Raw genomic sequence first — 23,071 nt, forward strand, 5'->3', positions numbered from 1 at the left:
CATACACGTCACTGACCATTAACACCCATTCCATCAAATTACATCATTCGAGCCTTTCCCAGATGCAGTCTCTGAAGCAGGATGTTATCCTGGGGCAGGGAGGGTGTTGGGCTGGGAAACAAGCATGCGATTCTTTTTTTTTTTTTTTTTTAATTTTTAAAAAAATTTTCTAACGTTTATTTATTTTTGAGAGATACAGAGACAGAGCGCGAGCAGGGGAAGGGCAGAGAGAGAGGGAGACACAGAACGTGAAGCAGCCTCCGGGCTCCAAGCTGTCAGCACAGAGCGTGACGCAGGGCTCGAACCCACGGACCGTGAGATCGTGACCTGAGCCGAAGTCGGACGCCCAACCGACTGAGCCCCCCAGGCACCCCCTGTGCAGTTCTTCTAAGTCATCAATCTGCCTGCAAGAGTCAGGCTGGGGGCAGGTGGGCTTCATGCAGGTGACATTGGATGGGTCTTGGAGATTCAGTAGTGCTTGCAGGTGGACAAGGACAAGAGCTCCCAGCTGTCGCGGAGAGACCACGGGCCTGGGGGTGGGGTGGATGCCAGCATCCCCGCAGCCCTGCCCGGACCAGTGTAGGCACAGGCCAGTCACATCACCAGCTCTCACGGCCACAGCACACCGCCATGCTTGGCCCTCTCAGCAAGTTGGGGCTCCCTCCAGTCACCACCCTTGGGAACACCAGGGACTGTGCCCATCCCTCCCCGGGCTGGCTGAGGAAAAGCTCCAAGAGCCCCGGCAGCTGTCCCTGGAGGCCTTAATGTCGTAGCTGCACCAGAGACACAGGAGCAGCCGGGGAACCAGGCACGGCTCACCTCCAACGCCGCAAAGGGAGACGCCGCCCCCAGATAGCCGGGGCCCTCCCAGGACGGGGCTTGTGAACCCCCCACCACAAACCCCACCAAACCCCACGCGAACATCAAGTATCCGGGGCCCACGGCAGCGGAGCAGAACGTACCCATGAGCCCGTAGCCCCCAGCGTCAGGCTGCGCACTGACCAAAGTGAGGCGGGCCAAAGTCACGTGGGGCTCAGCCTCCGGCAGCCGTCCCCGGTGCAAGCAACCCCAGACCCTGACCCTGCCATGCCGAGCCCCCTGCCCACGCACGTGGGCACCAACCAAGAGCAACAGAAGGAAAAGCAAGATAGCACCCCCCCCACAGCGGAGTCCCCCCCTTGGAGGGGACGTGTGCCGTGGTCTGTTTCTTGGGGAGCGCGTGTTAGGAACGCTGACCAGTAGCATGCGCCCTGTCACCACGCAAAAGCATTTCCAAGACCTCGGCTTGAACAGCTATTCTGGACACGTGGGTGATTCCCGCGTCCAGGCCGTGGGGGGCACCAGGACCGCCTCCTGAGATGGTGAGTGGCAGCCAGAGGCTCACTCCCCTCCGAGCCCCTCTGGTGTCTGTCCCCATGCGCGTGCTGAGAGAGGTCGCAGATGTCACCACGTGGGACATCTGAGTGTGTGAGGACGACCCCCCGGAGGCCTGGAAGTGAGGCAGGAGCTGGGCCGTGTCCCTTCCGTCACCTCAGAGCCGCCTGAAGCCCGGCCCTCCCAAAGGAGGACGTGTGCTGGGTTGACCTCCTTGTGACGGCAGGCCAGGCCAGTTAGGTGCTCGGAGCTGTGAGTGATTTTTGTCCCCAGGGCTCTGGCCTCACTGCCCTGCACGACAGGGTGCCACGTTCACCTAATTTAAGGAAGCGCACGTCAGCACTTTCTCTCACTCCTCGGGGAGGCCCCTGCGTCTCCCTGTGAACCAAGAGCGCGAGCAAAAGGACTTAAGGGCACAAGTGCCGGGCCCAGGGCCCTTCCTCCCGCCTCGGGAAGCCCGAGGGGTGACGTGTCAGCCCGCAGCTGCTGTAAAAGATGGTCACAGACCTGGTGGCTCAAAATGACACCGATCTTTCCCCACACAGTTTTGCAGGCCGGAAGTCCAAACTCAGTTCGCAGGTTAGCGCTGAGGCAGGGCCGGCTCCTTCTGAGGGGTCGGAGGTCACACCTGCCCCTCGACCCTTCCAGCTGCACGTGGCTGCTGTCATTCCTTGGCCTGTGGCCACGTCACTCTGATCTCCGCTTCTATCACTGCGTTGGCTTCTCTTTCTCTGTCGTCAGACCTCCCCCTACCTCCCCCCACCCCGTAGGATACTTGTAATTATAGTCAGGGCTCACCCACGTCATCCCAGGCAGTCTCCCCATTTTAAGCTCCTTAACTGATGACATCTGCAAAGCCTCCCTTGCTGCACACGGCAACGTCACAGGCTTGGGGGATGAGGACACGGGCAGCTGCTACGGGCCTGAACCTGCCCCCCCAACCCCCCCCAAAATCTCCCACTGAAGCTCTAACCAGTACCTTGGACCATGACCTCATTTGGAAATAGAGCTGTTGTGGATGTAACTAGCTGATAGGACGTCACCCTGGAGCAGGGGAGGCCCCTCATCTGACAGGTGTCCTTATAAAAAGGAGAAATGTGGACACAGACTCGCACACACAGGGAGAAGGCCATGTGCAGGTGCGGGCAGACAGGGTGATGTGTCCACAAGCCAAGGGGTGCCAGAGATGGCCAGGAAACCCTCAGAGACTAGGGGAGTAGCCTGGAACGCATTCTCCCCAGGCACCTTAGAAGAAAATAGCCCACTGACCCCTTGACCGTGGACTTCAGGCCTCCAGAACCGTGAGACAATGAAGGTCTGTCGTCCAGGCCGCCCGGTCTGTGATATTTTGTTACAGTGGCCCCAGGAAACTGACCTAACATCTTGGGGGCAGGACTCAGGCCAGCCGCTGAGCGGGTGGCCTATGTGGTGACCTGAGGTGGGGCCCAGGGGAAGTGGGGTCAGGTGAGGTGGGGGAAGTGAGATGGGGCCCAGGTGGGGTGGGGGGAGGTGAGACGGCGGGGGGAGAGGTGAGGCGGGGGGAGGTGAGGCAGGGGGAGGTGAGGGGGGCACGAGGCCACCTTGCTCTCCAGTTTTTCCTCCAAAGATGAGGAGCAAGAGCCGTGCACCCCAACCTCTGAGTCCACAAACTGCACCCCACCCACCTGGTCACCTGCTGTCAGCACCGCAAATGAGAGACCCCCACCCAGGAAGTTCCTGTGCGCGTGCCCGTCACTACAAAGGAAGCCCGTGGATGGCTCTTGAGGACAGTGGGACCCCGCACATCCCCTCCGTCGCCCCCCGTCCCTGGAGCCTGGCCCTGCCCCCCAGCAGCAGCGGGACCAGGAACGCGACGCAGGAACGTGTTCCGTGCTGAATCCCCTCTGTTCCCCTCATCCTCAAGCCCCGTCTGCGAATAGCAGCCCCCGGAGTATTGTTGGGGTCCTCAAATCCCCCTCGGTTTCCGTGGTTTGCTAGAAAGACTCAGAGCACTCGGAAATGCTGAGATACTGGGGTTTACAGCGGCAGCAGGATACGGGCCGTAACCAGCAAAGCCTCGAGGGGCGAGCCCGGGACAGATGGCGCACAAGCTTCCAAGGGCCCGTTCCGGGGACCTGTGCGGACAGCCCTGAATTCTCACAGCAGGGACGCGTGGCCACACACGTGGAGCACTGCCAGCCGGGGAAGCTCACCCAGAGCCTTGGGTCCGGGGATTTTGTGCGTGGCCGACCTCAATTCTCAGGCTTCAGCCCCTCTGCAGGTCAAACCGAGGCAGTGGGCCCCGCGGCCCCCGTGAATCACGTTGCCCGCCTGGCAGCTGTCAGGGCCCAGAGCCCCGGATAAACAGAGACGCTCTTGTCGGGCAGGACATCACAGGGGCTTAGAGGTGACCCCTGGGAATGGTTAAGGACCGCGCGTGTCTCTTAACGCTTCCCCGCACGCTGCTCCAACCAAACCCAGTCCCTGCTGGTCACGCCGGGAGGCCCTGGCAGGCAGATTCCTTCTGCGCACCTCTGAATCCAGCCGCCCGGACAAGACCCCATGCCTGGATCTCGCCGGATGTAACCGTCTGTGGACGTGAGTCAACGACTGCCCTGCTAACCTGAGGGAATCTCACCAGATCCCTTCCTCCAGTTGGAAGAGAAGCCCTTCCCCGCCAAGGTCTCCACATCCGAGTCCACAGGCCCCATTTTTAGGGCCTTGAAGAGCAGTAGCACAAGGAGCAAAAAGGGAATTAGCTTCATAACTCTTGTAATTTCTTCAGTGTTTATGACAAATCAGTTATAGATTTTTATAATAAATATAAGGGCGGCATAATGAATCTGTGAAGCTGTGGCCATAAAACCCACCGCCCTCCAGGGCGGAGTTTGCTGGTTCCAGCGGTAGAGTGGATTTGGAGTCCACAGAAGATATTCCTCACTCTTAGGATTTTGCAGATCTTTTTCCTTTTTTCAGTTCTAGAAAAAAAGGGGCAGCCTGATTTCCCTGTACTTGTTTTTCACCACAGCACATGGTTTCCTTTCCAATATTAACTTATTTCACAGCCCACCTGAGCGGGGGGGGGGCACCCACCCACCCTCAGGGGACCCTCTGGCCAGGGGTGAGTGAGCCCTGTGGCCAGGGAGGGAGGGAGGGGTGTGGAGGTTTGCAGGGCTGAGGGAGCCTACCAGTGAGGCAAGGGCGCCCTCTCTCTTCCCTGCAGGGAGACAGCAGCCAGAGCTTCTGGAAGGCCGTGGCAGCGGGGAGGGGGCAGGGGGGGGGGGGTAGACCGCGATGCCCACCTGACACCCCCTCGCCCCCCTAGCAGGCAGCAGCGGGCAGTGGGGGACACATGTCGGCGGACACAGCCCATCCAGGAACCCAATAAAGCCGAAACAAAGCGTCGGCCGTTACGTGGCTCCCTCCTGGCTTCAGCTTTCCTTCTCCCAGTGCAGAAGGCGGCAGGCACGCTATCGAAACACCGAACTCCACCCTCCGGTCACAGCTAAAAGGAGGACTTGGTATTTTAAAAATCTTGGTTCAGGGGCCCCTGAGTGGCTCAGTCGGTTGGGTGTCCGACTTCGGCTCAGGTCACGATCTCAGGGTCTGTGAGTTCGAGCCCCTTGTGCTGACAGCTCAGAGCCTGGAGCCTGCTTCGGATTCTGGGTCTCCCTCTCTCTCTCTGCCCCTCCCCTGCTCAGGCTCTATCTGTCTCTCTCAAAAAATAAACATTAAAAAAAATTAGAATAAAAATTCTGGTTCATATCTAGATTCCAATTTTCCATAAAAGAAAAAAAAAAGCACCTTGATTCCTAAATCTAGTTGCTGCTGCTTTTGGTAACGTGAAAAAATTTTTCACTCACTAAAGCTTTGCTGTCTGTTTGTTCCAGACTTTCTTTGGTATGTAATAACGGAAGCAAGGGAAGCGTGACCACGTCCCCATAATAGTTTTCAATTAGCAATAATCGCGCCTCGGATCAACCTCATTGGCTACGATACTGCCACTGCGCAAAGCTACGTCCTCATAATAAACCAGTGAGCATCTCAGGCAATTTCTGGGTGGCGCCCAGCAGGGTGCTGATCCTGGGAGCAACATGCTCACAGGTGCGTGCACAACCCGCTCCCCCCCCACCCCGCCTCCAGAAGGCTCGTGATCTATTAGGAAGATGAAATTGAAAAGGAAATGCCACTTTCTTGCCATGATATAGCAGATGTCAAAAGGAAGATCAACTGGCCAGTGATGATTCCAGGACTGAACACCAGAAGAGACAAAAACAATCCTTCTGGACCCCTTCAGGTGGCTCTGGGGGGAGAAGGGACCCACGTGACGTGGGCGAAGGGGCCCGTCCCAGAAAGGGTGGACAGAGATCATGGAGGACGAGGTGGCCCCCGAGGACAGCCGACGTTCGCTCGGCGCTCCAAGAGACATGGGACACACAGGTGGAGACCGAGGGTGTCAGGGCCTCCCAAACTCAGGCAGGACCCCCTTCCCGGCACCAGACCTATGCCTGGGGTCTTCTGAAAGTTTGCAACGAGCTGAAAATCCAGGACACGAACAGCGAGGGAGGCCTGCCACGAACACCCCAACTGCTTTGATCTGTACTCCAGACAGAGTTCAGCACCATTCACTGTACCTGGATCTCTGTGGACCCCGCCCATCTGAGTTTCTCAAAAAGCGGCACATAGGGTGCTTAACCTCTCTGTGCGACGGTTTGTTCCTCTGGAGGTGGGAAGGACCCCTACGCCCTGGCAGCGGGGGTGGTGACGGCGTGCCAGGCCCCTGAAGTCATTAGCTCACGTCCATGAATGGTCCAGGCCCAGTGCCCCAGCCATGCCGACCCACCAAGTGCTCACGACATCAGCCTCCTCTCAGCGTCAGGCCCACCTGCGTGGCCTTGGCCGGAGGCCCCGGTGTCCCACACCTGCGTGTACCGGGAGAAGGGCCGAGGGAGGGGAGGAGGCGCCAGGGACAGAGGAAGACGGCAGAAGCTGCCAGAAGCCGGGCGAGTCAAGATGGAGCTCCAACTACCGGCTGGGTTTGGAGCGTGCTTTTCCAGAGCCCGCCTTGGTGAGGACCCGCACGGTAAGCATAAACACCGACCGCAAAGGCCAAGGCCGACGGCAAACCTCCACATTTCACGAGCCAGGAGGCTTTAGCCTCACCATCGAAACACATCAAGCCGGGCGGCTCTCATCACTGGTTGCTGCGTGATGAGAATTTCCACTGTCCGGGCCAGCTGTCCACAGGGAGCCACGGATCAGGCCACAGTCTGGAAGCTCACGGGACTCAATGATGGAAGTGGAGGTTTTTCTGCCCAAACCAGGCAGCGGCTCTAAGCTCACCGGAGGACCAGAAGGGTGGCCGAGCTGCTTGTGAAGAGCCCCCCACCCCCACCCGCCACAGTCCGGATGTGTCATCACTTCTGTCCCACCTCAGGTCTGCCTTGTGGCCCCGAGACCCCGCTCCCAGGGCCGGGCTTCAGTGTCCTCACCTGGGGCAGAGCTGCCCCGGCTGGGCTCCAGAGCCCTTCCGTCTTCACAACCCTCTCGTGATTCCCCTGGGGCCGAGCACACACCTGCTGAGTAGGCTTGCATTTGGCCACAGCCGTCCACACCCATCACCGTGGAGACACTCGGGACTTCGGGAGATTCAGGCAGGAAGAACTGAAATCTGCGAGCCGCCCGCTTCTTACCAAAACTTTAAAGGACCCACAAGAGAACCTTCGTGTGACCTGTAACACTTGTCAGTGCCTCAAATATCCGGGTTCAGAGGTCACGGACAGAGCGCGCAGCATCTGCAAGAACCCAAGTTGTGTTTATTGATCTTGCCCGCAGTTCACTCCAGGGCCTCGTAAGCCGTGGGCTGGCCCTTGCCCGGGACCCACTGAAGCCGGGAGACTAAAGGTGCGTGGAACCGCCAGCTTTGTCCACGGTGGCTCGTGACAAATGACTTCTGAACTGCCCCACCCCCACGGGGCTGTGGAAGCACAGCGAGGAAACCGAGTTTCAAGCCATTCTTGACAAGAATTAGCCCCAACTGTGGGGTGTTTGGACTGTTGTGTGTTTCATCCTTTCTCGGGCAGCCTCCTCTGGTCATGTAAGTTACCCCACGACGGGCCAGGACTCTGCCACTTAGCAAATACCGACAGCACACCCTTCTCCTCTCCCAAGTTTCAGGAAGATCATCACAGGGCGAGGGCAACAAAACCGTGCACACGTGGGCTGGTCTGTCTGCATCACAGAGGTCCCACCTCCCGCGCTGCACACAGAACGCCAGGAACCTGGGAGAGAGACAGCGAGGACACGAGGCCCCAAGCAACTCCAAGAGGCGGTCACGGAGCAGTGGCCACAAGGGAGCTAATTTGGAATCGTAGGATGTCCCGCGGACGGAGTCACTGTCGTGACCTGCAGGTGACCGACCTGAAGCCGTCACAGGACAGTGGGTGCAGGTATCCCCAACTGGGGTGGGTGGGGGTGCTCACGTTTCAGGTAACTGCAGTCTCCCCCTCCCCCTCCCCGAGGCCCCGGGCTCACAGGCGTGACCTACCAACTGAGCGGGCTTCTCCCGGAGGCCGGGGGCTCCGCAGATCGCGCCTTTCAGAGAACCGTGGGCAGAAACCCACCGGGGGTGTGGGGCCACTGCCCTCCCACCCTGCCCAGTCCATCAGGTGGCCTTGCCGGTCCCATCCCACCTGCCCGTAGCTGCCCGCGGCCACCCCTGCTCACCGGGGCCACCTCAACGTCCTCCTCCTGCCCGCTCTCCGATGAGCGGCCACAGTGACTTAGAAGCCCTCCCACTTCCCGTCCGTCCCGGCTCATCTCCCTCTAGCCTCTGCTTCTGCACCTGCTCCCGGCCACCGGCCTCTTACGGTGCCACCAACGTGCCAGCTCCTTAACCCTAACCCTAACCCAGCTCAAGCCCTCTCCTGGTCGGTCCTATTCGCAGACACACCTGTCACTCTGCCTCCAGCCACAACAGGGACATCTGGCACATCAGTTGCTTTCTGGGGGTTTCTGCAGCCTTGCTGGAAGGAACTCAGGTGCACCTGCTTGGAGCACCCTCGAAACCTCTGTGGAAGGGAGGAGCGGATGAGTGAGGGTTGTACCAGGCTGTGGCTGAGGAGTCTGGCATGCACACTCCACGCAGGGGGGTGGCGGGGGGGGGGGGGGGGGGGCTGCAGCTGACACTCACTGCTCTGTAACAATTTTTAGATACTTCCTTGTAAGTTCTAAATGTGTCACATTTTAAGTTACATTCTGTTTGGCTGTTTCAAATGTGTTATTTCTGAGTGATATAATTTGACCTACGAGAGACGGAGACGGACGCGTTTCACTGGAAAGTCTTATCAGTACGCAGTGGTATCACACCATCCCCTTGTCAGAAACGGCACGTAAATAGCGTCGTTTGAGTGGCGTTCCTGAACCCGCCGGGCTGGCGTGGAATGCGAGCGCAGACTGCCTTTCGGCCCCATTTCTTCTGCGCACAGCCTGGCACGTCAGCTGGATTCCGGTTTCCTGAACCAGTGATAAAATAATTTTTCGCTGCTCTATTTAGAAACTTCAGGGATATGAACTTAGAGAAGCTCCCCCTCCTCTTGAAAGGAAAGCAAACGTTCAAACACAGACACCACCTGGTTTCCAAAGTTTATTAAAAATCAAAGAATAGAAAAACTTTACATAAAAATATGTCAATTTTAGCTTCCACATTGTTGTCCACACACAAAAAAAAATCGAAACATGATATCGTTTTGTTCAACCTGTAGCGCGTGACCACAGTGGTAGCCAGGCCAATTCATTCGGTTCACCATGACGGGGACGGGGTGTGGCGCCTGTGTCTACGAATCGAGCTTTAAAATGCACACCCCCCGGGGCCCTCGCCCCGCGGTGGCTCCTTGATGTAGGGTTACAGTCAATATTGCTAATGTGCGGAGATTAGTACAGGCCTACGTATCAGTTTTTATAAATATTTCTTTATCAATAGATTCACAATTTAAATATCTTTAAATATTTTTGATAACTTTCAATCAACAAGAACTGCAGACATGTGCTACTCTGTTCTGGAACGCCGCCCCCCCCCCCCACCCCGACAGCCCACAGCCCCAGCTCTCGACGGCGCTGTGAGCCAGTCCTGGGTCCGAGGCCGGCCGCAACAATGCGGAGTCGCCCTCCCTGGGGCCCCACCACCAGGCCGCACTCCAGAGCGCCCACTCGGCACATCGATCAGGTGTCATGGCAGTAAGTCTCGCGACTCGACATTCTCCACTAGTGGACTTCAAAGACCAGCCTACCTGTAGTGTTCAGCAGGGCCGGAACCCCCATTTTAGAACTGGGGGCTCAGACGGCCTCTGAGATGCAGCCAACAACACCCAGGACAACTGTGGTGCTCCGAAAACTCAGGGTTAGGCAGGATGGACATATTCTTGTTGAGAACAAGGCCAAGGACAGTGGCCGCCGCGGCAGACTGCGCCCGCGTACTACGCCTGTAGGCTTCTCCAGTCGGGCGCCAGCCGCCCCCGGCCCCACCCCTGGGCTGTGCTCTCCTGCAATACGTTAAAAATACCCCCCACGGTGCACTGAGCAGCTGAAGGACTCCTCATAGGTTTGCTCTTAACAGAACGAAGGCATACTGCTATACAGATTCCTCAACGGAATCAACATAATTCCTTTCTCCACATTCCTAAAACTGGGTACCATTGTCCGTACTGATATTCACCAGACCCATCCTTACAGGCCACGTTACTAAAACTGACGGAAGCATCTCAAAGTTCACATTTGTTTTTTTAGGATTTTATAATGTGACAACCCTTTCTCCCCTTAGAAAGTTCTGGCACTTTAAATGCTGGATTTGTTGTCTACTTTAAAAGAACCAAAAACCAAAACGTTAAGCTCTGCGGTCAGAGCGAGACAACAGACGGGCCGGAGGGCAGGGCCGGCGGGCAGCTGGTCAGAGGGCTTGGGGGCCGAGCCGCTTCCGAGAACCGCCGGGGCCACTCGGCTCCCCCGCCGGGAGCTGAGAGGCCTCGCCCGCGTCTGACCAAAGGAAAACACGAAAACAAACCCCGAGCCCCTCACTCGCGGTGTTGGTAACGGTGCTCATCAGACAACCAGCCGACACGATGAACCCAACTTAGAAAATGCGACTCGGGAAAGGACCTAAGCTTGTTTAAAAAAAACCTCCTCCCTTAAATATAACTTATGTGAAAATATGAATTAAATAAAAATATCTGAGTTATTGCACAAATCATAACTTTTCAGTATTTACATAGAAAAACAGTTCTGACACGGGACACGAAGCGTGAGGGCAGTGAGACGATGGCGGCCTCCCCGCCCCGCCCGCCGAGGAGGACACGAGACCGGGGTCGGCCTCTGTCGCGCCGACAGACGCGCCACGAAAACAGCCGCACCGCGAAGGAGCCAGACCCGCTGCCGAGGAGCGCCGAGGCCGACGTCGTGTCCTGCAGGCCCCGTCCAGGCCTGCCCAGGCGCCGAGGGAGACGCCCGGGCAGGCGGAGGACAGCGTCCGCGCCGAGTAAGGCTTCACAGACGAGCACAGGGAGCTGTTCTTGAAGATGGACGCGACCACCACACGAGGAACATGCAGAGTGAGCGGCGGCGGGCGCCCCGAGGGGCCCGGCCCACGTGCTGGATGCTGGTCTCAGTTCCCGGCCGGGCGCGAGGCCGCCCGGCGTGAGTCTGCGGAGAGCGGGGGCCGGGAGGCGCCGTCGGGGCCATTATCTGCTCAGACTGACGGGCAGGCTGTCCCTCGTGTGTGTGTGTTTTTTCCTCCTCCAGCCGGTGCGGTTGTACTGGTGGTGGCCCCGGTTGCCCACGGGGGGCCGCACGCCTCCGCTGCCCACGGAGCCGTATGTGCCGCCCTGGCCGTGGCTGTGCGAGCCTTTCATGGACAGTTTCATGCCACTGTGCTGCTGGAGAGACAGAGGGGACACCAGGGTCACAGGCCGCCCCGGAGCCACCAGGCGCCACGGCCACGGGAGGCCCCCCACGCGGCTGCCGCGGAGCGTCCCCCAAGCCACGTTCCCCCCCCCCCCACCCCGGCTGGAGACCCGGCCCGGCCCGTGCACGGGGACGGCGCACACAGGCTGCCCGTGGCGGCCACGCAGCAGTCTGGTCCCCGCTGCACGCACAGTGTCCCCGTGACACTAAATGTGGAGGAGCTGAGAGAAAGTCACCTCTTCCAGGTCACGTCGGCCACTGCATGTGAGGCGGGAAGTCCCACGCCCACTCGGCGACCCACCCGGGTCAAACCACACACGTTCCCGCCCAAAGATGTTAGCACCACACTTCCAACTGGTCCTATGTGTCCACAGAACTAAGGGGCCCCTCGGTTTTTTTCCTCCGCTTTGGCTCTGAAATTCTGGAACACGTGCACGAGCTCTGTGCCCAGGAGGCTGGGAGCTTGAGCCCCCGGGGGTGTGACGCTGGACACGCCGTGGCCGGCGCTTGGCGCTCCTACGCCCGAAGCTCCACGCAGAGCGGAGGAAACATGCCCACGGTCAGGAGTGTCGCAGCAAACAAGCAGCAGGGGGTGGGAAGCAAAGCCAAGCAAAGCAAAGGCTCACGAAAGTGCCTCCCTTCTCGAAGTCGTCCCTTCACCCTGTTTCTAGCAGGGCAGCATGATGCCCGTGGGGTGCCATGAACACCCCTCGTGACAGGATGGGTAAATCCAGGAAGGAATGTCTATTACTCGGCCCCAAATAGAAAAACCAGTCAGGACTTAATGACCTAGCTCCCAAGAGCCAGACCTTAAGCATCAAAAATTCACTGGCAAAATACGATCAGATAAGCATCAGAGGAACTGACTGGAGTCATCGAGGGGAGTGTCCCCGTATCCTCAGAGACAGGGGACATTTGCCTGGGGACACTGCACCCTCATTCCCATGGGCAGACACCTGCTCTCGGAAACACTCCGGCACTTTGAGAGCATACGAAGTTGATGATGACCTGTTTTCCCATCACCCAAGTTTCTCACGTGCAGCATCTGGAGAAGCCACAGGGGGAACGGACATGAACATTCTCAGGGACCCCGGTGAAACCAGGTCAGATGAGGGCCCTCTCAGCGCACCCCGGCCCCTCTCCACCCCTGGGCGCACACACAAAGAAGGGGGGTGAGATCACACGGCCACACCTTGCACTGGGCCACGCCAGCATTTGTTCTGGATTGTACCACTGGCTTCTTGAAATCCAAAGCATTTGGCATATAATTAACAAATGAACATGAAAACAAAATATTCCCCACTTTCAACCTTCTTTCCAACTTCAGTTTTATGCTAACAGGTTCAATCAAAGAATTATGGGAGATGCTTAAAACTATATTACACTTGAAAATATCTTAATACTTTTCTTTCATTACAAACAAAAGCAAACATGCATTTTGTTATGGATTATCAAAAAAGAATTCCATCTTAAAGAACGTCTCTGTGGGGCAGTTAAGCATCCGACTTGAGCGCAGGTCACGATCTCGCGGTTCACGAGTTCAAGCCCCAACGTTGGACTCTGTGCTGACAGCTCAGAGCCTGGAGCCTGCCTCGAATTCTGTCTCCCTCTCTCTCTGCCCCTCCCGCCCACTCGTTCTCCCTCTGTCTCTCAAAATAATCAAACTTAAAAGAATCGTAAGAGTAAATAAATAGTAAAGAGCATCTCTGTGGAGCCCTGTCTCGGGCGGAGAGAGCATGGAGCCCCGGCCTGTCACAGACCCGCGTGGGTGGGCACCACCAGCAAGGGGGGCGGCCTACCTTGTGATACAGGTGAGGACTCGAGAGCGGGTTGGGAGATGCGGACGGAATGGCCGGGGAAGACATGTGGTGAACGGCTTTCAACGCTGGAGCTCCTTCGACGCCAACCTGTCTGCAAGCGACAGGGGCCACCCCGAGGGTCGGTGGAGGTATCGTGAACCTGGTCTAGGAACAGAAGGAGCGGAGACATCAGTGAGGCAGCAAACCGACAGAGGTCACGGTCCCAGTTGTCATGCTGAGCCCGAGAAGGGAGGGCGCTACTTTGGAACAGCACTTGGCAAACAGGTTCACGAACGTCGTTTGTGTTTTCCTATCACCTGACAAGACTTTGTTTTGCCACAAGAATACTTCACATTCTGAAACAGCATTTGCAGTATGAAGTCTGCCCGGGAGGCCAAGTCATAAAAGCTTTTGCTCTTCCTGGAAGACCAAACACCAATGTAACAAACGAGTCATCAGAGTGACAACCACCCCTCGCATCTCTGGAAAGAGCTGAAGCATAGTCCCCGCCCCAACACAGGCTCAGAGGCCGCGCGCTGGCCTGTGGAGGGGTGCTGGGGAAGGCTGGCCCCTCCCCGTCCTCTCCGGCCCCTGGACTGCTTCTGTTTCTGCACAGGGTGCCCCTGGGAACTCTCTCAGACCGTTGAGAAAGGCACTGCCCACATCTTAGAATCCTCCGTGTGCCCCACAGACCCCTGGGGACTGCAGCCCCCACCCTGAACAGCGCCTGGAACAGGTTGCCGGGACAGGTGCTGGGATGTCCCAGATGGCACTCTGAGGCTGTGACACCTGCAGCCGCAGGGTGACAAGGGCACCGGACACAGGCAGTGGCCCTTCCTTACGCTCTACCAAACGAAGCTCCCCACCGGGGCCTGCAGCGCACACGGGCCCTCTCTCTTGTCGGTGGGCGCTCTGCCCTGCCCAGGAGCTGGCATCACCGGGAAGAGCCCACTGGGTCTGACAGACTCATGCCCCAGCTCCACGTGCCCATTTCGTCTCGAGCGGGGGACAACTCCATGGAGACCGCACGCATGAGATATTGCAGACAGGAGCGGCTTACTCAGTTACTCTGCTAGAAGTAATGTCTGAAGTTCAGAAAGAAAACCAAGTGGGCCTCAAGCCGTGGCTTCAAATCCGAATGACCGCAGCTTTAGGCTCCCCACTGTCAGCACGAGTGACAGAGCAGACCACGGCACCAGCACCCGCCTTCGACCCGTCCCCCCAACATTCCTGCACTTCCTGCCAGAATCACACGGTCGGCATTGGCTGGACCACCACGCGGCGGCCGCGCTGGCCTTTGGGGGACCGGGGGCCTCAGGCAAGGTCAGACCCGATGACTGATCCAGGAAGACCGTGGCCACTACCACCCCCAGAGTTCGTGGCAGAATATATTTTAATTTTTTTTTGAGTTATTTATCGAGAGAGAGAGTACGAACAGGGGAGGGCCAGAGAGAGGGAGGGAGAGAGAATCCCAAGCAGGCTCCACGTGGACAGTGTGGAGGCCGACGTGGGGTTCCAACTCACGAACCGTGAGATCATGACCTGAGCCGGAATCAGAAGTCGGACGTTTAACCGACTGAGCCCCCCAGGCGCCCCCAGAATCCACGTTCATAGCACAGGAAGCCGCCTCAGCACTACACCCGCACGCAGTTCCCAGGAGCTCTGGCGGGGCCCTCCCGCCTGCCACCGTCGCCACCCCGTGTCACGGCACGCTGCCCTCGGCCTGCAGTCTGGGGCACGTCCTGTGAGGCCACCCTCCCGGGGCAAAGCTCCAAGCCACAGAGAAATGAGCCCGTACGTTTGCGCCCATGTCCCTCTACGCTCACCTCATAACCCGCACTGTAGAGATGACCTTTCTTGAAAGGCAAATCCACGTGTTGGGTTTCTCCACACACGTACTCAATTGTGTGTAATTGGGAAGAGCCACCAGATTTAGTGTTTTTTGAGATTACCTTTCAGACATCTAGTTTTGTCTAAATTAAAAAACAACAACAGGAAACATATTCTAACAGAAAAAGCCCTATAAATACTGCCTAATGAGTGACATGAGACAGTCGAAGTTTTTGGAGACCGGGAGAGGACGCCGAGACCACGGCCCCTCCCTGCCCAGGGGCAGCGCCAGACCCGCCAACGACAACAGTCACACGCGGGGCTCAGAGGCGTCTTGAGACAGACGGTCGGCCCGCTCCCCGTCAAGAGCCCTGTCAGGGTGGGAGGCCAGCTGTCCCCCCAGTGCACGCCTGCCCAGAGTGGGCCTCGGGGACGCGCTCTCCCGCAGAACGACCCAAGTCACAGCCCACCAATCCGCGAAAGACGAGGGTTTCCTGCGAGGCAGAAACGTGCCTGCCGCAGACTTCAGGAGTCATTTACGCTTCAACAGCATCGGCCGGTCCCAGGGCCCGCCCCCAGGACGGGCGCTGGCCGGCCACGTACCTGAGTGTTAGTTGTCACCACCAGCGTCCTGGAGGTGGAGGGCTGGGCTTTGCCGCTCGTCATCGGCAAGGCGGTGGGCAGGCTGGCCAGCAGGGGGGTGGGCGCCTGCAGGCTGAACTGGTAGACGCTGGGCGTCACGCAGGGCGGCGTGTCAGAATCCTGTAAGCAGGAACAACGGCGGGGAGCTGAAGACGGGCGCGCCGACGCGAAGGTCGGGAGCCCACGTGCCCACCGGCCCCCCACCACAGGAGCCCGAGGCTGCCCAACGGGGCCTCCAGTCGTCTCCAGACGGAACGGCATTCTAGCCGCGCAGGAGACCCCTCGCGTCAACGTTTCGTCTCCAGACGGCCTTTGAAAAACCACTCGAGGGCGTCCGCCCTAGCGACGTGTGGACGGCACGCCGGCTCCTGGGGCCCGTGGAGACCGGGGTCCCCGAATGTCGGGAGAGGCCCGCGGCAGAGCGGGGACCCGTCGGTGCGGTCTTGGGGTGCCCCCCACCCACACACGCACGGAGGAGAGAGGACCCCCGGGCTGCTAGAGTTCAAAGGCCAGCCAGAGACGTCTTCCGGCCGGCGCACTCACAATGTCGCTTCCCGACAGCGAGGACACGGAGGAGGTGGAGGAGCCGGACGAGAGCAGCTGGGGGCTGGGCAGAGACAGGGTCAGGCGCTGGCTGTAGGCGGACTCCGGGTCCCGGCGCTGCGGCTGGTCCCCGTCACACGCGCTGATTCGCTCCTTTATCTTAATTCTGTCGTCTGCGGGGGAGACAGGCCTGAGTGACCTCACTGAGAGGATGGGGGGGGGGGCAGGGGGCCACAGGTGCCGCTGGGCCCGGACCCGGTGCGAACGAGACCGACCAATTCAATTCCTAATTTTATTCAATTTTCTTAGTTTTTAAAGCTGTGCGTTTCAGCACTGGGACACCTTCAACTGTGCTTAGAACAAGGTGGCTACAGGAACAGTTTCCGGCTGTAAACCTTACGAAATCTGAACACGCAGCCCATGTCTGGGGAGCGTGCGGTGTGCACGCAGGGTCTCACGGGCCCAGCAGCACGGGAGTAAAATCTCTCAAAAATGTTTTATACACGTCGCGTGTTGAACAGAAGTTGAATAAAATACGTGAAAATGAGTTTCACCTGTTTCTTTTCACATTTTTAATGCAGTTACTAGAAGAGACGCTACAAGTCCACCTGTGGCACACGTCGTACGTCCAGGGGCCTAAATCTCATGGCTGCAAACTCTTACGTTACAGAAGACGAGGCACTTAGTCTGACAGTTACCACGGAAGGACCGAGAGGCACTGCCACACGAGGTGCCAAAGTGCGCAAGTGACAGACGCGAGCAGGGAAGTCTCACCAGGCTCGGGCGCGGGGGGAGCCTTGCCGCCCCACTTCTCCTTGATCCACCTCCGGTAGTCGATCACCTCCTGAGTGACCTTGATGATTCTTCCCAGAGTGCTGCGGGAGGACACGGCGGGGGGTGGTCAGCGGAGGGCGGCAGCTACTATGAGCCCACAAGCCCTTCCGACCGGCTATTCTCTACTTTTAACAACGTATCCCTTTGCTAAGTGAAAGGTAGTAGGGAGAAAGCTAAAATAAGTTTACAAAGCCTATATGAATTCTGATGCTTGAGCCCAGATGTGCTTTGAGATCATAGCATAGAAATGGTGGGCTCGCTTATACAGACGTCCCAGGGCCTACAGCTACCTACAAAAGACGGTTTCCAGGAGGTGTCTGAGCAGGGGAGTGCCCCCCGCCCCCGCCCAGCACTCACGAAGGTCGGACATGGCGTTATCTCCTGCGGAGGCAGCCAGGGCCGAGACTCCCAGCACCCAGCACCGGGCCGAAAGCCCTGCCGGAGAGCACCATGCGCGGAATGAGGCTCGAAACCCTCGACAAGCCGATCACCGGTAGTGCCGGGCCTCAAACTCCCCGTCCGTCCGGCACAGCTTCCACGAGCACTGGCCACCACCTCATTGTTCTTCCTTCCCACCGCCCCCTCACTCCGTCCGCCCCCTCAGCCATGCCGCAGGCACGTCTCACAACCCGTAAGAGTCCTCTGAAATGGAGACTCAAGAACGAGCAAGCAAAGGGAGGAGGGCTGGGGCCTGTGCGCCCAGAGGCCCAGACGCACTCACTCAGAACTCAGTATGTGCATTTTGAAGACAGCCTCAAGGGAATGCATCACGTTCCCAAGTTTTAAAAAGCCAGAAATCACTTCCCCAAAATCAAACGCCCTGAAGAAACCGCCAAGTCCCCAAACAAGAAAGTTTCGGTGCCGAGCCACCCTGAACTCCCGCCCGGCCTTCCTCATCAGCATCTTTCTGGGCTACAAGGCGGGGGGCACATCTGCCAGTGACTTCACGGAAGCAATGACAGGGGCAGGCTCCACAGAGGCCGAGGTGTGTGGCCGCCACACTGCGGGGGCCGCGAGCCCAGGACAGCGACAGGGGACTTGCGTTACCTTTCCGAGTCTCTGTTTGGATAGGACCTCGCGAGGGGCGACACGGCATGACTGAGAACAATGTAGGCATAGTCAAACACCTGCTTCACCTGCATGGCCCCATAGGAACTGCGGCCCACGTCATTTCCTGAAAGAGAGAGGCAGCTGTCAAACCCTGCCCAACATCCGGCCCTTGATCCAGATGTTTCCCGTCTTCTCCCGTGAGTCACTCTGCAGCGGGCCCTCCCCACTTCTGGACGCACCAGGAAGGCCGAGCCAGGCGCCTGCCAACACGCTGCCCGTCACTGGCGCCATCTCCTGACGTTCGCGGGCTACGATCCGGGTCTACCTCCGTGCGATGTCATTCAGAGACAGAGTAACAGTCCGTGAAAAAGTCAGGCAGCTCCCCAGGTGGCAAAGACACCAGAGAGTCAAGGCAGCGACTGTGACCGACCACGGTGGTGCTGGCCAGGCGTGCACGAGGCGGGTGGCTGGCCCGAGACACAGAAATCCCGTCAGCACCGCCGGGACCCGCGGGGAAGCCCGCCCTTCGGGGCGGAAGGCCGCAGGCCCAGACTCTCCCACGGTGAGGACCGGCCGGGCACGGGGCGCATGGAGCCAACAGGGAAGTTACCAAGTGAGCCACAGTCGAGGAACTTTTGTCACAGGACAGTTTTGAATTTTAATCAGCATCCTTCACAATCCAAGTAAGCAGGACTTTTTTAGGAGACATTCTAAGTATTGGGATTTTTCCTTTTCCAGATTTGGTAATACAATCCAGTGATAACGTGGGCTTTCCTCTTTTAAGTACATTTAAGCAGATAGTGAAGACACTGGAAATACCTCCAACTTAACTGATTGGACACAGACAGACGTGAAACGTGTTCCTACACTGCTGGGGAATCACTACAGAAAAAGCACGGCGTTAAGTCACGTCATTTATGAACGACAGAACAGTCAGCACATTTCCTTTCAAGAGGCTGTTAAGAAGTAAATTCCACACTCCAGCAGCCCCGAAACAAAACAAAACAAAAAAACTGTTACACTTGAGGACATTAAAAAATATATAGTAACTGAACAAGAAATGCCAAATACAGATGTGAGAGACAAGCTGGGGAGAAATAAAGGACAGAGTGATGACAAGGAAAGCTTCCCTAACACTCGCGCAGGATCTCCCAGAACCACTCTGGGTGAAGGGCAGTGTACCTGGAGCTGACATCCCGCCCCCCCCACCTTCTCTGTCACCTGTCCGTCACTGATTTTATCACCAACAGTAAGAACAGTGTCTCACCTAATAGACGCTCAATAAACATTTGTGGAATCGATAGATAAAAATTGGGTCAACCTCACTAAACCACGAAAGAAATCTAAATTCGGAGCACGTGGGTGGCTCAGTCGGGTGGGTGTCCGATTTCGGCTCAGGTCATGATCTCACGGTTCATGAGTCTGAGCCCCGCGTCACGCTCTGTGTTGACAGCTCGGAGCCTGGAGCCTGCTTCGGATTCTGTGTCTCCTTCTCTCTCTGCCCCTCCCCAACTTGTGCTCTATGTCTCTCAAAAAATAAATAAATGTAAAAAAAAAAAAAGAAAGAAAGAAAAAGAAATCTAAACTCAATGAAAATTTATACTACGTGGTTCTGTTAGACCAGCAAAGATTAAGAAGACTGTCCCTACACTAACGGGGACATGAGCGCCATCAAATCCGCTCGTGGGAGTAAAAGTGGAGAAAGGAGGCCGCCTCAGGACCGTCTGCGCGGCAATCCTTGTAGCAGAACACGCCTACGCACAGAGGAAAGGGGCCTGGGATGCGCTGTTAACTAGAACGACGAGTTGTAAAGCTGTGTGCATTATGGGGGCCACTTAATTAGTAAGATCACAATAACAAATGTTAATATCCGTGTAGGAAAAACCTGGAGAGATAACACGCCGAAACGGAAGGGGATTGCGGCACACTTTCATTTTCTGTGTGACCTGCTTCTCAGAAGTGAATGGTCTACGATGGATATGTGGATATGTTATACTTTACTAATCAGAAAAAATACACTTTTCTTAATTTTCGCTTTCTACATTTTTCTGGTTAATCAAGGAATGGAAACAAAACTCCGACGTTGTAAGAACTAGAAGCATTAAACGAAAGAGTTCTGAAGGTATCCCGCTTAACTGTTAGCACAGTAGGAACCCGCCTGGAACCCAGTGCACTGCCCTTGGCCGCAGGGACTGTAGACACGCCCCCTCCCGGCCCCGCCCCGCCACGGCCACGGCGTGCACTGGAGATACCAGCTAACTCGGAGCAAGGTGCCCTTACCTGGCAGCAGAGGGTCCTCAATGCACAGCATCGATGGTCTGTACCCACTGGTCATGGCTTTCATGATCTCTTCTTTGGCGATATAGGCACCTCCTTCTTTTATTCTAATACCAGTTTTCAAGTAATTAAAATTTCTTCCGTAGAGTTCAAAAAATTCTACAAGAAGCATTCCAAGGTTTTCATCAGCTCTCCGGGCATCAATTCTTGGATGCAACTGTAAAAGCAATATATCCACAATTTGGATTCAAGTCACTTTCTAAATAGACGGCATGAAATCAGGAGACCTACAGGTCTCTCCAAGGAAATGCCCTCCGGGGCACCTGCTCTCACCAGTTCTGTGAGGACGCTCCGAGCAGCAGAGGGGAGGCCCTAACCGAGCCTGGAGAGCCTTCGTCAACAGAGAGAGTTCAGAAGAAATAAAACCTTCTCATCTCTGTTTTTTTATTACAGTTTAATTCTCCGAAATTCGTGACCCACAGAGCGTCTTCCTACTAACGCAGACATGTGATTAACCACAGATTAGCAAATACCGATAAATACGCAGACCGTCTTCTCCACAACGTAGAGTCCTCTGGCCGGTGAATGCTACGTTACAGACTCCATCCAACCTTAATTCCGTTATTCCAAAATACAACCCATAGAGGGCAGTATCAGACCGGAGAGTGTCACAGCGTGACATACAACCAGAATGTAAGATTAATTTTAACTGTGTACAGGTGATTAGTACTGTGTCATAACATTTACACCAAATTTACATCCCTGCTCGTCACACGGATTAGTGCCAGCCTCAGTTTGGTGCCCCATTTTCTGTAAGCGGGTGACGGACTTATTCTGAACCTAGGACGCAGCCTCTCGATACCCTCCTGTTTAAGAGGCTCGGGAGGCAGGCCTGCGCTGCCCACAGTGACAGCCACAAGCCATGTGTGGCCATTCATAGTTAAATTAATTAAAACAGATTAATTGAAAACTCTGTCGGCCTTGCTGGCCAGGCTGCGAGGGCTCAGTGGGCACGTGTGCTCATGGCGCCACTGCGGGACACGTGGGGCGTCACGCCGGCCGGGGCGGGCCTGGAGAATGACGGCCATGTCCGGGTGAAAGCCACAGTTCCTGAAAACTCACACAGGTCCCTGAGGAGAGACAGCTCCTGGCACCGACAGGTGTTTCCGGGGCTCACAAGAACTGAGGATGTGCACGCGCCAACGGCACAAGGGCAGCATTCGTGCTCCTGCCCTCCCCGCTTCTCTTCCTTCCTGCTTGCCCTCCAGTCAAAACCAAGTACCTGAGCGCCACCCAGTGCAAGGTTGGGGCTCTCACCTCTGTGGGCCGCGAAATGGACTCAGACGCTGCTAGGGGCCCAGGTTCGCGGCATGATGCACCGGGCAGCAGGGGGCACGAGGCCAGTGGCAATCCCACGCACACCGCGTGTGGCCTTCTGCGGGGTCACAGGACTGCGCCCGGGACCCCGTGGGGAATGTGCCAGGAGGCACCGAGCTCAGTGCCCGGCACCATACAAACAGGCAGTAGCCATGACGACAGGCGACTGAAATAGTTCCAATCAGGAAATCGGGAGGGAATCAGAACAGTAGGTTGTACTTAGTTCAAAGTAATGGGAAGAATGGGTCCAAGGGCAGCATCACGGAGGCCAAAGTGGAGGCAAAGCGCTGGGAGCAAACTGTAAGAAACTGTAAGAAAACAGGTGTGGAATCCCAGTGTCGCTCTTCTTAACGCATCTCCGGCAGAGACGTGCCCCCGAGTCAGAGGAGTCAGACTAATGAGAGGCGGTGTGACCATGCCTTGAGCCAGCAGTATGAACAATAAGGAGAAAAAGGGGCCAAACCTTGGATATCAAATCCCAAGCACGATCACAAGTACAAAAATCAACGGTAAACACGGAGGAGTAGCCCGGCACAGCTAAAATACACACGCAAGGTTTGTGTGACGAACACAGAATCCTTCAAGAAAATGTAAACGGGGTCATCAAGGTTTCCATTCACTTAGAAACTGTCTTACATGGTAACAAGCGTAAGCACAGTTTATCAACGTCCCAGCATTGAACACTCGGGGAGGTTTTCTACTGACAGGCTGCTCCACGGTCCTCAACAAAACAAGGGCAATGTAAAATTCAAGACCAAGTATTTGTGTCTTGTCAATCTGAGAAAAAAGACTCTCTTTTCAGCAACTTTTCAACTGTATATGGTACCCAATTTTCTTCTGCGACAAATTTTTAATAAGCCACAGTTAGTAACCAAGAAAACCAGCTTTTTATGGTCTATCGAGGCACGAGAGCATCCACATGTACGGAGCCCTCGAGTTCAGACTGGTGCACGCCTGACCGCTCTGACCAGACAAGCCTGCCCTCCCTGTAGCAGCTCAACCAATTAAAAAAATAACCTATAAAGGAGAGAAATGAAAGAAGCATTCATCAAAATAATTTTGTCTTGACAATCAGAGGTTCATTTCTCACGTGGAGCAGGGACTCTGGAACATCACGGAAGCATCTACTCCTACAAAGTCTCAGTGCCAAGGTCTCTAGGGAGAACACACACACACACACACACACACACACACACACACACACACACACACTCACCTGGAGAAAGCTAATGGCCATTAAAATTAGGCTGTATGAGCTAATTCCACCTGTAAAAACTTCATTCAGGTCCCTCTGCAGGAGGAACTGTTTCAATACTAAAATCAAGTAAGGCAGCAATGAATATTTCTGTAAATTCCAAAAAAAAAAAAAAAAAGAGGGAGAGAGAGAGAAAATATTGGTTAGTTAATATACC

General features: G+C 56.4%; 1 protein-coding gene and 1 pseudogene across 2 annotated transcripts in view; both read right to left on the bottom strand.

Annotated features, from left to right (window-relative positions):
* Positions 1-5,183: 5,183 nt before the first annotated feature.
* On the bottom strand, positions 5,184-5,369 carry LOC122496982 (annotated as a pseudogene).
* Positions 5,370-8,984: 3,615 nt separating this feature from the next.
* Positions 8,985-23,071, bottom strand: part of TENT4A (terminal nucleotidyltransferase 4A) — a 46,528-nt gene continuing 32,441 nt past the window's right edge. Inside the window, exons 6-13 of one of the 2 annotated variants that reach the window (XM_043601313.1) lie at positions 22,876-23,004; positions 20,286-20,499; positions 18,003-18,129; positions 16,896-16,996; positions 16,122-16,294; positions 15,540-15,698; positions 13,107-13,271; positions 8,985-11,276 (exon numbers count right to left, since the gene is read on the bottom strand). In XM_043601313.1, coding sequence (XP_043457248.1) covers positions 11,085-11,276; positions 13,107-13,271; positions 15,540-15,698; positions 16,122-16,294; positions 16,896-16,996; positions 18,003-18,129; positions 20,286-20,499; positions 22,876-23,004 — 1,260 coding nt within the window. In that variant the 3' untranslated portion in view covers positions 8,985-11,084. Of the gene's footprint in view, positions 11,280-13,106; positions 13,272-15,539; positions 15,699-16,121; positions 16,295-16,895; positions 16,997-18,002; positions 18,130-20,285; positions 20,500-22,875; positions 23,005-23,071 lie in introns of both variants that reach the window. The other variant, XM_043601303.1, reaches the window with a different exon arrangement.

This window comes from Prionailurus bengalensis, chromosome A1 (assembly GCF_016509475.1).
Source record: "Prionailurus bengalensis isolate Pbe53 chromosome A1, Fcat_Pben_1.1_paternal_pri, whole genome shotgun sequence".
Lineage (NCBI taxonomy): Eukaryota > Metazoa > Chordata > Mammalia > Carnivora > Felidae > Prionailurus > Prionailurus bengalensis.